Source organism: Mirounga leonina, unplaced genomic scaffold (genome assembly GCF_011800145.1).
Source record: "Mirounga leonina isolate KUSES-001 unplaced genomic scaffold, KU_Mleo_1.0 Mir_151, whole genome shotgun sequence".
In the NCBI taxonomy this organism is placed as follows: Eukaryota; Metazoa; Chordata; class Mammalia; order Carnivora; family Phocidae; genus Mirounga; species Mirounga leonina.
The window spans coordinates 18,424,073-18,437,911 of NW_023270377.1; the positions used below are offsets into that span (position 1 = coordinate 18,424,073).

Consider the following 13,839-nt stretch of genomic DNA (forward strand, 5'->3'; position numbering starts at 1 on the left):
AAATTAAATGTTACTGCTGTGAGTTCAGCAGAATCTGGAAACAATCAGCACCATGAATGTGAAGAGAAATTTTTGACTTAACTGAGATTACAAGGTACTTGACAATCATTTAAATGAGGAAGTCACTGAGATAGTTTGACATAATTCCCTATGTCAAATCATGGTTCACATGGGAATAATCTAGCTAGTGATCGCCACTAACGCACACTCACACACACACACCACCCCCACATACATAAACAGGTAATTTTATAACACATGCAGAAGTTCAGTTATTTTGGAGAATAAAAGGGAAAATATTTTTATATTTTCAGTTACATACTGATTTATGTACAGATGACTTCTGGGTTTGAACTGCACACGTCCACACATATGTGGATTTTTTCGATAAATACAGTACAGTACTCTAAAAGTATATTTTCTCTTCCTTACAACTTATTTTCTTCTCTCTACTTTATTATAAGAATATAATATATAATATTTATAACCTACAAAATATGTGTTGATCAACTGTTATTGGTAAAGCTAGTAGTCAAGAGTAGGCTTTAGGAGGTAAGTCTTGGGGGAGTCAAAACTTACATGCAGATTTTTGACTGTGTGTGGGGGGGTGGGGTCAGCACCCCGAACCCCCACCTTGTTCAAGGGTCATCTGTATTAATATTAACAATTGATAAAATACTTTGGACATTATCCTTGAATAAATTTCCAAAGCATAACTCCAGCATCTCACTAGATCTTGATGGTAATAAAACCCCCAAATGTATCTTACTCTCTTTCTAAATCCCAAGGATCATTTAGGTACACCTTTCATAAAAATATGAGAAACAGAACTGTACTGTACACTTTATTTATTTACATAGGTATGTATTTTTGAGAGAGAGAAAGCATGTCCACCCAAGCAGGGCAGAGGGAGTTTTATTTACTTTTAAATATTTTATTTATTTATTTATTAGAGAAAGAGAGAGAGATAGCATGAACAGGGGGAAGAGGGAGAAGCAGGCTCACCATTGAGCCAGGAGCCCCACATGGGGCTCGATCCCAAGACCCTGGCATCATGACCTGAGCCAAAGACAGATGTTTAACCGAATGAGCCACCCAGGCGCCCTGAAGGAGAGAATCTTAAGCGGGGTCTATACACAGCATGGAGCCAAATGTGGGGTTTGATCTCACAACCCTATCATGACCTCAGCTGAAACCAAGAGTCGGACACTTAACTGAGCCACCCAGGCGCCCATGGTACACTTTTTAAAAACATGGTTTCATTTAATGGTCAGAATAACTCGGTTATTATCCTCATTTTACAACTGATGAAACTATGAGTAAACCATGGCAGGTTTCCTCCTCCTCCCATTCTCAATTTAAAGATCCCCTCTAAAGATTCCTAATCCAATTGCTACAATTCTTTTAATTTATAATTGGCTAATACATTTCTGAGACTGTGCCTGATAGGGAACTCCATCCAGTAGCACATACTGTTCAGTGGCTGATAAGCAATTCACCTATGACTTCTCTATTGGAGACTACTTTAACACATTAAAAATAATAGCAGGATACTACCACAAGAACAGGGGTTAACACCTCTTGAATCACATGAAATCTATGGATCCTTTCCTCAGAAAAATATACAAGTGCAAATGGTTTTGCACATAATTTCTTTTCCACAGAATTTACACATAATTTTAAAGAATTCATAGATGCTATGAAACTCATCCATGGATCCAGAATTAAAAACCTGTTTATTATGCTAAAGAACAGGAAAGACCTCGATTCACATGTAACTATACAAAAGTACAATAAGTGGAACAAACCCTGGATTGGGAGCCAGAAATGGCTTCAAAACACAGTTTTGCCATTTCTATAATTGTGTGACCTAGCATAAGTCATTTACTTTTCCAAGCCTCAATTTTATCATTGGTAAAATGAGGGAACTATGATTACCAAAGTCCCAGGCAGCTCTAAAATCTTGGAAATTATCTTATTTAGCTCTTAGTTGTAACTGAGAGACTAACCTAAGAGCTCTTTTGAAAAGTTAATTTTATTGAGGTTAATTTGCATGAAGTTTTAAGTATACCCATTTTACATGTATATTTCAATTTTGAGAAATCTATACACCTGAGTAACCACCACCACAACCAAGAGATAGATCCCTTCCACCACCCCTAAAAGTTCTCTAGTACTTCTTTCAGTAAACCCCACACCCAGCCCTACGCAACCATGGATAGGCATTCTGCCACTATAGATTAGGCTTGCCTTCTTATATCAATGTACCAATCACTGGGGATTACTTCCCTTTACTCTCAAAATTCCAAGAGGAAACAGGTTCAGGGAGGTTTAACAGACTCAAATTCACACCGTGAGTGCATGGCAGAATTAGATTCAAACTGTAGTCTACTTCTTTCTAGAATCAGTGAGCCCTACATGGTCTATAGGGCTGAATTCACAATGATCCTTCCAAGTTGAAGAAATTATTTTTTAAGAACTCAATACAGAACTCTAAGTTTAATAGTCTAATACAGCTCATTAATAGTTGGACTTGGATAAACAGTGGGTTCAATTACATACACAGAAACCAGAAAGTCATTTATGAGAAGTATGATTTGGACTATTAGTTGTCATCCTCAACGCTTATTTCCAAGATTAGAAATCATATATAACTATATATTTTTAGGTATAACCTCCTTAAAGTTAGTGGTCCTTTTCTTGTAACAGGTATGTTTAAAAAATGTTTATATTATCAAAATTTAGGAGGGACTCAACTCTCCTCTTTTCTGTTTAATGGTTTGGATATGAAAAATGTATTTCAAATAACTTTTTTCTTTCAACAAAGCTTAACACAGGCAAGACATTTGCCAAAGTCAGTCATTAATGGTTAACTCTAAGTGTCACAAACACAGGGTACTGACAGTTGGTCTTCTATCTCTGAACGATCTTGACTCCATGTGAAAAGGAGAAAGATCTTTAGAACTTAAAAAAAAAAAGACCCATGTTATCCATAAATGGGAACAATATATGATATACCCCTCCAACAAGTAAATTAAAAAATTGATGTTGATGGCTTTTTTTAAACAGGAAATAACCAAATCTCTCAATACAACTTTATATTCAAGGGCGAAAATACCTGTTGGTTTTCCTACCCATAAATATGTGACAGCAAATAAAGAAAGAATGGCATAAGATTGAAAGAGAAATTATTTTCCTAAGTCTAGAGGTGACTCAACATGTGGCTTTGGTGTCTACATAATGATGATAATCCAAGAAAACACACTTTCTAAATAATGCCAAAGGGAAATATTAAATTAGCTTAATCATCCTCATATCTCTGTAAGGGCCAGAATATTCTTCAAAATATCTTTTTTTTTTAAAAATGGAAGTGAACAAGAGATTAGGCAATTTGCTTAAAGTTTCAACAGAAGACATGGGAGGAGATAGTGTTTAAATCAGATCCCTCATGGGCGCCTAGGTGGCTCAGTCGACTGAGCATCTGCCTTCGGCTCAGGTCACGATCTCGGGGTCCTAGGATTGAGCCCCACGTCGGGCTCCCTGCTCAGCGGGGAGTTTGCTTCTTCCCCTCTCTCCCCTTCTGCCCTTCTCCCTGCTTGTACTCTCTCACATAAATAAAATCTTTTTCAAAAAAAATAAATAAATCCGATCCCTCAGAGTGCGCGTTCTTTTTACTTGCCAATGAGGAGAGCATCTGGGAGTCTAGCACAGCTTCAACAAAAAGATGTACTGATGATGCTATTGGTTAGGTGGAAAATGAGAGGAAAACATGTATATAAGGATGTTAAAATTGCCAGTGCAAATTAGTGGGAAATTTTTTTAAAAATCCATACCCAATGCATCTCTTAAAGGCTTACCTTTGACTATTTTATATTTTAGATCACTAGCATAACATCCATTAAAGACTCACAGTATATGAAGATTTGTAGTTCTACTACTCTGAAACAACCTCCAAGGTCCACAACAAAGTGACTTGTTACTTTGTTGCAGAAGGAATTAGAGTCCCAAGGTTGAAATATGAGAGCAAGTCATATAACCAAGGACTATACCTAGCCAACCACTAAGTACTTTGTTATTCTTATTTCATCTTTAGAATAATCCTGCATGGTATTTGTCCCTATTTCACAGTTGTGAGAAATTATATTTTATGGTGGCACTAATGACAATGTTAAAATGTATGCTATAAAGTATGACAAGAGTCTACTACATTGTGTATTTCTAGCCTAATAAACTACTACTCAAGAGTCAAAATTTAAGACACTTCCCAAATTCTCAGTTCTTCCCTCTAGTGAATAAAATCCTACATTCACGTGATCATATTCTCCTTTGATAGTACTATCTCCCTAGCTGATGATTTACCTGTTACTTTAAAAAAGAGATAAATAAAAGTACACACAAGTATAACACTTATCATCATTAAGCAAAAAAAAATCATCTTCTCAAATGGCTTAGATTACTGCAGGCACTGTTGCATGTTATCATGGACTCTTCTCAGTTTCCAGCAATATATACCATGACTGTCCCCTTACCAGATCAGAGTAATACAGGCAGTTTAGTCTAATAGAATGCATGAAGGATTGGGAAAGAGGTGGCTCAACTTTTCTATGCTTCAGTTTCCTCAGTGACCAAATAGTCTAGCAAATGAGTGGTACAAAGGAACTTCTCAAAGCTTCTGTGGGAGCCCAATAGCATTAACAGATGAAAATGTATCTAAAAGCTTAAATTTTAAATCAGTGTAAAGCACTGTAAATGTAATTGAAGAAACAAGTACTGAATATTTATCATAAGTAATGAACCACAGCTTTAATGGCTGTTCAAAAGATGCATTAGGTTGGGGCACCTGGGTGGTTCAGTCAGTTAAGCATCTAATTCTTGATTTCGGCCCAGGTCATGATCTCAGGGTTGTGGGATTGAGCCATGGGTCGGGCTCTGCACTCAGCAGGGAGTCTGCTTGAAATTCTCTCTCTCTCTGTCTCTGTGCCCTTCGGGAACAAGTGAAAATAAAAGGAACTGAATAGGTATAGAGTTTAGAGAGTCACAAGGAAAGGAGCAGTTTGGTATCAAAGTCTGGTGAAGACACAATCAGATTTTGGGAACTGGACAAGCCAAACTTAGAAGAATCCCTTGTGTAACCTGCCCCTCCCCTATCAGCAGCAACCTAATCTTTCTTTTTTTCCCCAAAGATTTTTATTTATTTATTTATTTGTCACAGAGAGAGAGCACGCATGCACGCACAAGCAGGGGGAGCGGCAAGCAGAGGCAGAAGCAGGCTCCTTGCTGAGCATGGAGCCCGATGCAGGACTTGATCCCAGAACCCTGGGATCATGACCTGAGCCAAAGGCAGATGCTTAACCGACTGAGCCACCCAGGTGTCCCTCAGCAACCTCATCTTCTGACTTGCTTCTTCCCAAATTATATGTATAGTTTGGGAGAAGAAACAAAAAAGCTGGGGAAATTGCAATCACCTAACTGAAAGATGTAAAGGTATCCACTCTGAGTACTTACAAACACTTAGAAACATGGTGACAGGCGGTAGAGATGCCACTGGCCATGGAAATGACAATGTATTCTACAGTCCAGTCTTATTCAGCACACTTTTTCACTTTTTATATTTAAAGTAAAAGCATTATTTTTGGTCCTCTATTTAATATTTAAGTCATTTTGCCTGAGAATGCAATGTCAGTATACTACCCTGTCTTCAGTCACTTCATCTTAGGGGAACAGAAAAAGTGCGATTGGTATTCAGAAGAGTGTGCTCAAATCATATGATCTCATTTTCCCATTATGGCTATCTGTTCTCAGTAGTCACCTCCCTCATCTATACTTTTTCATCCAGCTAAGTATTTGAGCCCTTACTTTGTGCCAGGAACTGTCTGGGCACTTGGGGTAACCATGTAAACAGGACCCACAGGATCTCCGTCCTTGCCCTTAAGAGGTAGAGAGTCAACAAACAAGTAAATAAATACAAAAATGACAAAATTGAGATCAGCGCTGAGAAAGATATTTTTAACAGAGAAAAGTTGGGGGTTACAGAACTTCTTTAAATAGAGTGGCCAGGGAAGGTTACTCTAGGAAGATTTAGGCAGAGACCTAGGCAGAGACCCCAGGGAAGAGGAGTCAGTTACACCCACATGCTGTGTGTGTATGTGCGCGTGCAACTGGGGGTACGGTACGTGGTAAGAAGAGCACCCCAGGAATAGAGATCAGAAAGTCCAAGTGGAGTGGAAAAGCGCAGGTATAAGGGATGGACAGGCGACCACGCTAGACCGCAAACGTGGGTAAGGACCCTAGGGTACAGGTAGCGCCTTATAGGCCACAGCAAGGAGTCTGGATTTTATCTAAATGCAACGGAAAGCCAAAAAATTACTTCAGACACGTGAATTACACGATCCGTTTTTGTTTTTTTTTTTAAAGATCTCATTTTAGAGATGTGGGGAAAAGGTTTTAGGCGCAGAAAACCGTAGGTCAGACGTAATAATTATTCACTTCTCCCGGTCTCAAATTTTCCACCTGTAAAGCAAGTGGTGTGAGTTAGAAGCCATTTCCTTCCCGCTGCGAAGTGCCGGGGCAATGAGTTTCGAGAGCAAGGACCGTGTCAGATTGACCACGGAATTCCCCCTCATCCCCGCCGACGCCCAGCACGTAACCGGCACCCTGAAACTGTTGGTCAACGCAATGAATCAATGAATGGCCTGTCTCGACCGCGAGGGAGGCGCTCCGGCGCGGGACCAGGCCCCGGGGCCGGAAAAGAACGCGATACGCGGCGCAGGAGGCCGCGAGAGCCGACCGGAGAGGAAAGTGGGGGCCGGCTCCACCACAGTCAAGGCGCGATGAGGAGGAGGCCGGGACCTCGCAGATTGAGGGCAGGAGGAGCTGGACTCCGGGCCCGACACGGGGACCTAGGACAGCAGGCCGAAACGCGGGGCTAAGGAGGGGGTCTGGGCCCAGGCCGGAACGCCCAGTCACTCACCGCAGCCGTCGCCAGGCTGTGCATGTTGGGAGCGGCCGCCGCTCTTCTCCCACTGCCGGACGCGTCGGACCAGCGTCCCCGTTTCAGTGACTCTGCCGCCAAAGCTGAACAGCCGCGGCAGCCGCCATCCGCCTCCGGCTCGCTCCGCCCCCTTCGCAGCCCTATGACCTTTCACCCCTGACCCCGCCCACACACCTCTTCCCGCCTCCTAGCTCTCGGCGGAGTTAATAGTCCCAGAGTATGTCCTTTGCCCCTTAAGATTCTGGGCCAGAGGGACGTCCGCCACCTACTAGTCCCCGCATCCTCTGGCTTCGAGCAGGTATCCCCAGAGAGGGGCGTGAACTCTGACTCTCCTCCAGAGGCCAGTGAAGGGCGGGAAAAGCCAAGCGCTCTCGGAGGACAAGTAGTGCGCATGCCCGACTGGGCTGTGTAGGAGGGAATGGATGGGAGGGCCACAGTGCGCGAAGTGGAGAGTGCGCACGCGTACTACTTCACGGCGGGGGCGGGGCTGTCTCGGCCAGACTTCGCTCTGTGCTGGGGCGGGACGAAGGCTCAGGAGGGGCGGAGTTTGCAGGCCTGCGCGCACGCGCCTCGTCCGGTCGCGTCGAGTGTGCGTGCGTGCGTGCGTGTTTGCGTGTGGTCACAGTTCCCGCCATCAGCCGCTCTCCCTGACTAGGGGGAGTGAGCGGCCCCTCTCCTTCGTCCCCGGTGTCCCTTTCCTTCCTTACCCCCGGCTCCTCCCCCTCCGCGCGGACTCTGTGCTTCCGGCAGGCCAGTGCAGGGCTCCGGACCCGAAGGCACAGGTAAGGCGCGTCCGGCGGCGAGCTTCTCAACTGAGCCGTTTTCCCCAGGTCCCCCTCCCCCCCCGCCCCTTGCGGTCCGCCCACTCGGTGTTCACTCTTCTGGAGTTCGCCCCGCTGCTGCTCAGCTCACCCCCACCCCTTCGACGCCCCCAGGGCCTCCCAGGTACTCCTCTTGGGTTTTCTCCCAGGCTTTCCCTCTCCTTTGACCTGGTCTTACTGTCACGCTCTTCCTCCGCAACCCAAACCTGGCCCCTTTTCGCTGGGGGCTGTCGTCGTCCGCCGCTCGCCCCTTAGCAAGGCCTGCTGTCTCTTCAGGTGACTTCCGTTGCCGCACACCCATCAGGCCTTGGACATTCACTCTTGACCGTTCTTCATCTTCCCTCTCCTAACCATTTCTCACTAAAACGCATGAATTGTATTTTTGTCGTGCATTTGGTTGCTCCCCATCTTCTAGCTATCAGATCAGGTTGTCAGGTTTACCTATTTTAGGTCATGATCCTTGAAATGATCATTGATGACAAAATCCTGTGTTCTGGAGAATTGGCCTGTAGTGGTTTTGTGGTAATCGTTTTCAAAATTTCGGCTCTATTTAAATGCCTTTAGTGGGGTAGGCAGTATCTGACAAGTCTCTAACTGGAAAAGATGCCTAAGACAGACTGTCAAGGAAGCAGTTGGATATACTGGGTTGGAGCTCAGAGGAGAGTTCTGGGCAGGCTGTATAAACTAGTGTATATATGTCATCTGCCATGCTGATAGTAACTGAAGCTATGCATGTGGATGAAATTGCCTAAGGAGAGTGTAGTGCTAGAAAAAACCGACCCAGGATGGAGCACGGAGGGATTCTTGTTGTTTAATAACTGTATAGAGGAGGGTAAGTCTTCTGTAAAAGAGATGAAAGAAGTAATCAGTAGTGTTGAATTCTGTTGAAAGGTAAAGTTGAATGAGGACTGTAAAGCCTGGTGACATCAAAGTAATCGATGACCCCAGGGAGAGATGTTTGATGGAGTGAAATGGAATATCTGGGTTCAGTGCTAGGGTCTTGTTCACCTTTTACTCTTCTGCCCTAAGCTTTAAATTCCACCTGTATATTGAAGACTTAAGAATTTTAATTTCCATCCTTTTCCCTTTACCAGTTGTCTGCTTGACATCTCCACTTGATTTTTTTCTTAGGAATTTCAAATATAATACATCTAAAACCAAAGTCTTAATTTTTCTCTCTGTATCCCAAATTCTTTGTCCTTCGGTATCTATTTCATTAAGTGGCGTATTCATTTATTTATCCACTTATGTAAGCTAGAAACTTGAAATCCATTCTTGACTTCTCCTTCATCCCATGTATTTTTTTTTTTTAAGATTTTATTTATTTATTTGACAGAGACAAAGACAGCGAGAGCAGGAACACAAGCAGGGGGAGTGGGAGAGGAGAAGCAGGCTTCCTGCTGAGCAGGGAGCCCGATGTGGGACTCGATCCCAGGACTCTGGGATCATGACCGGAGCCGAAGGCAGACACTTGACGATGAGCCACCAGGCGCCCATCCCATGTATTTTTAAGTTCTATTTATTCTATATCCAGTACAGTTGATCCTTGAATAGTTCAAGGGTTAGGGGCACGGACCCCTTCCAGTTGAAAATCCACATATAACTTTTGACTCTTCTCAAATCTAACTACTAATAGCCTACTGTTGGCTGGAATACTAATAGCATAAATAGTTACTTAATACGTAATCTGTGGTATGTGTATTTTACGCTGTGTTCTTAGAATAAAGTAAGTTAGACAAAAGAAGTGTTATTAAGAAAATACTAAGAAAGAGAAAGTACATTTACAGTACTGTGTTTATTGAAAAAAATCATGTATATGTAATTCCATGCATTTCAAACCCATGTTGTTCAAGGGTCATCTGTACGTCTGAATGTATTTCTGTACATCTTCAGTATCACTTTTCGAGTTCAAGCCACAATCTTCTTCCACCCAGACTTAATGTCACTGGTCCCTATATTCTCATCTGTAAAATGGGAATAATAATCACCTTACTTGATTGTTATGAGGATTAAATGGCACATGGCACACAGTAAATAGCCAGTGGGCTTAATTGTTATTGTAATTGTTATAAGCTGAATCACTTCGATATTCTTTTGTCTGCCCTATTTTCTTCATTCTTCTTCTTTTACTCTCCTCCCCAAACCCAAACAAACTATATCACTTCTCCATTCAACAGTAACATGTTATTTCTCTGCTTAAAACTCTTCAGTGGTGGGGCACCTGGGTGGCTCAGTCGTTAAGCGTCTGCCTTCAGCTCCGGTCCTGATCCCAGGGTCTTGGGATCGGGCTCCCTGCTCAGCAGGGAGTCTGCTTCTCTCTCTCCCACTCGCCCTGCTTGTGTTCCCTCTCTCGCTGTCTCTCTCTGTCATATAAATAAATAAATAATCTAAAAAAAAAAAAAAACCAAAAAACTCCTCAGGGGATTTCCCATCGCTAAACTAATGTTTATTACATTTAGGGTAAAATTCAAAATACTTACTGTGGTCTACAGGATTCTACATAACTTGATTCTTCCCGGCTTCACTAGCTTCATCTTGCTCCAGCCTCCTCTTGCTCACTAAACTCTAGCTACACTGCTTTTCATTTCCTTAGTCACACCAAGTTATTTTCCAGCTACAGGGCCTTTGCACATGCTGACTGTTCAGCACGACCATCCCCAATTAACTCATTCTTTAATATTAGCTTAACCTTTGCCTCTGCTCTCTACCCCCAAATCTTAAATCAGATACTCTATTAAAATGTCTTGTCATGCCCTGTACTTTATATTTGTATCATTTTTTAGAACTTGTAATTATATATTGTGTGATTATTCAAAGCCTGGCTCCTGCTAGAATATATGCTAGTAGCTATTTCATTTTTATTTTTCAAGAATTTGTTAAGTGAATAAGTAAACTGGAGCTTGTTTTAGGAACCATCATGTCTTTTGGAAACACTAGTTTAAATCTTGTCATCTGATGACAAGCACCTTTTCACTTTTCAGACAAATTAAAGGACACAAAAGAAAAAAAACCCAAGAGTTTTCCGGCTATGGACAATTTTACTCATTCTTAGGTCATAAAAATCATTCAGATTTTAGACTCTGAATTGAAGATAAACTTTATCTAGGTCAATTTCTCATTTTTAGTCATATACTAATTTTATCTCTGTGCATTTGTTTTATGGATCTTTTTAGGAAAGAAAGCTCTTAGAAATCAGAGCAGTGGTTTATATATTTTAACAACAGGTTAAACTATGAGCATAGTGAGGATGAGGTTTTCAAAAATAAATGAAAATTCCACATTTAAGTTATTGTTGGTGGATGTGGAAAATATTAAAATTTAATAATTTGTGTATATAGAACAGGATTTGTGTTGAAAAATAGGAAATAAATATAGGGAGTATATGAGTGCCAAACACAGAAAGGCATTTGGATTTATTTTATGTGTAGTGATGAGCTGTTAAAAATGTTGGGAGAACGTTTCAGTTAAGCAGGATGAAAACATTCTAGAGATATGCTGTACAACATGGCACCTATAGTTAACAATATCGTATTGTACACTTAAGGTTTTGTTAAGAGGACAGATCTCATACTAAGTATTTTTACCATAGTAAAATAAAATTTAAAAAAATGTTTGGGGATGAATTGTCTTCAGTAACAAGTATTTAGCACTTACTAAGTACTTGTATTTTGTTGTAGTACAAAAGAAATAAGGTTCCTGCCCCGCCCCTCACTTAGGAGAAAGTAAGTAGACAGATACACTTGGTAAGAGATAGAGTAGTTCTTTAGAAAGGGTATGGTAGGGTACAGGATTCATTGGATAGAAACATCCTGAGAGAATGGAGACTGGAAAATGATTGTTGCTGCAAGTCATTGATGAGGATGCAATGTGGTAGTGGTTAAAAACGTGGATTCTGGTGTTAGACTTAGTTTTGTCTCTTAATGAGTCTGTAACCATGGATAAATTAACTTAATCTCTCTAAGCCTCAGTGTCCTCATCTGTAAAATAAAGATAATAATCCCTGTCTTATAAGATTATTGGGAAAATTAAATGAAATAATGCATGCATGGTGCTTAACACTATGCTTAATATATAATTGCATAATAAACATTAGGTGGGAGTGATGGCAAAATGAGTTTCTGAATCAGGGTAGCAGCTATGAAGAGGCTAGGTTTTAGATGAATGAGAATGAGGGTAAAGCTGTTGCTAAATTTTTTTTTGCCTGAATGATGGTGGAAGAAAAATGTAGACAAGTCTGGAAGCCTCCAAATACGAGGGCATGGACTATATCATCTTCATGTTTGTATTCTTTCCACAGTGCTATCAAATTAAAGTAGCTCAGTCATTTTTTTACTAAGTGAACAAATGAGTTTAAAGTTGATATTACAGCATTCAAGAGGGCAGTGAATGATGTTTGGTTAGAACTTCAGGGAAAGCTGAGGCTTAGCCTAAATTTGAGAAACAAACCCATAAAGAAAAGTAAAAACCAAATTTACCTTTTGAAATTTGTATCAACACATCATGGAAATGGTATCTTAAGACTTAAGACATTATGTAACAATGTTTATAAAGTCAACAAAGAATATACTCTTTTTCACTGTCTTCTTAGTTTCAAACTGTAGCAGGGACAAATACACCAAGAACACAAATGGATAAGGTACAGGCCTGAAGTCCCTCATTTTGCACAGCAGATATATCCCTAAAGTTTATTGATTGTGTGTATGTGTGTGTATCTTAAGCATTATATTTTAAATGTTTTCAGTAAGGTAGTTTGTAGTTTTTAAATAATCAAAAAGAGTTCATCTTTGTTGTATAAATGATTGCTTTTTTTTTTTTAATTTTGTAAATTGGATTCTTTTAAAAAGGCACACTTATATTTTCTTTAGCTGAGTTGATGGCTTCCGGAGAACTGGCATAGCTGCAAAATATGAGTAGTTCCCCAAGAAGAGTGCATTGCCTTTGGCACAAGGATCAGAATAAAGGTGAATTGTTATTACATAGGGTTTTTCAGTAAAAGTCACTGAAAAGTAAGTAATGTTTCTATATTGGATGTATGTTTCCAAGAGTGCAAATTGGCGAGAATTAACAGTTTTCTTCTATTTTGTAGTAGTGGTTTTGTTTTAGCATGCTTGCTCTACCACAGAACACCCCCTAGAGAAGGATGTTTTCAGAGCAATACCTAAAATAATGTGTATTTAAATAACTGTACAGGGTATGGAAACATTTTTGTCAGTATTATTGATTCAGCTTTCATAGAATGCTCAAAGTTGAACAGTAATTTTAATAATTGTGAAAAAAGTTAGGGAAAGAGGAATCTCTTTGGACCTACTTAAAGAATAATTTGATTTTGTTATACCTTGTCTTAATAATTTGCTTTGATAGGGAATTAGCATTATAGAGTTCAAATAAACCTTCTCACTGTCCTAGGTTCATAGAAAGTTTAACTGTTACCACTGGATCATGCTACATAATGAAAAAGAAACTTAGTTTTTTTTTCTCTTAACAGAATAGGGCAAACCTTGATAGTATAATGAATGTACAAAAGTAGATATAGTTAATTTATTTAGTGCAAGAGCCAGGGATGGACTAAATTAAGGGATTAAGAAAAAGTTTTGTTGGTTCTACAAATTTTATGTCCTGTACCTTTTAGGGTTTTTTTTTTCCCTTGGAGGAAAGAAAGGTTGCTCATCTAGTAGAAATGGTTAAGGAAGTGTTCAATATCTGAAGTAAAATTTCATACACTTAAAACTTAGCATCAAGGGGCGCCTGGGTGGCTCAGGTGGTTAAGCAATGGCCTTCGGCTCGGGTCATGATCTCGGGGTCCTGGGATCGAGCCCTGCATCAGGCTCCCTGCTGGGCGAGAAGCCTGGTTCTCCTTTCCTACTCCCCCAGCTTGTGTTCCCTCTCTCGCTGTCTCTATGTCAGATAAATAAATAAAATCTTTTAAAAAAAGAAACAACTTAGCATCAAAACGTTTGAGAATTTGGGGTGCCTGGGTGGCTCAGATGGTTAAGCGTCTGCCTTCAGCTCAGGTCATGATCCCAGGGC

At 40.7% G+C, this 13,839-nt stretch overlaps 2 protein-coding genes across 5 annotated transcripts in view; one reads left to right on the forward strand and one right to left on the reverse strand.

Annotated features, from left to right (window-relative positions):
* CNOT9 (CCR4-NOT transcription complex subunit 9) overlaps positions 1 to 7,392 on the reverse strand; it is a 30,828-nt gene extending 23,436 nt beyond the window's left edge. Inside the window, exon 1 of the mRNA XM_035007139.1 lies at positions 6,971 to 7,392. Coding sequence (XP_034863030.1) covers positions 6,971 to 6,994 — 24 coding nt within the window. The 5' untranslated portion in view covers positions 6,995 to 7,392. The remainder of the gene's footprint in view (positions 1 to 6,970) is intronic.
* A 186-nt stretch (positions 7,393 to 7,578) lies between these two features.
* USP37 (ubiquitin specific peptidase 37) overlaps positions 7,579 to 13,839 on the forward strand; it is an 87,283-nt gene continuing 81,022 nt past the window's right edge. For 2 of the 4 annotated variants that reach the window (XM_035007132.1, XM_035007136.1), the window contains exons 1-2: positions 7,579 to 7,773; positions 12,678 to 12,773. The gene's annotated coding sequence lies outside the window, so the exon portion shown is untranslated. Of the gene's footprint in view, positions 7,774 to 12,677; positions 12,819 to 13,839 lie in introns of all 4 variants that reach the window. The other 2 variants (XM_035007134.1, XM_035007135.1) reach the window with 2 other exon arrangements.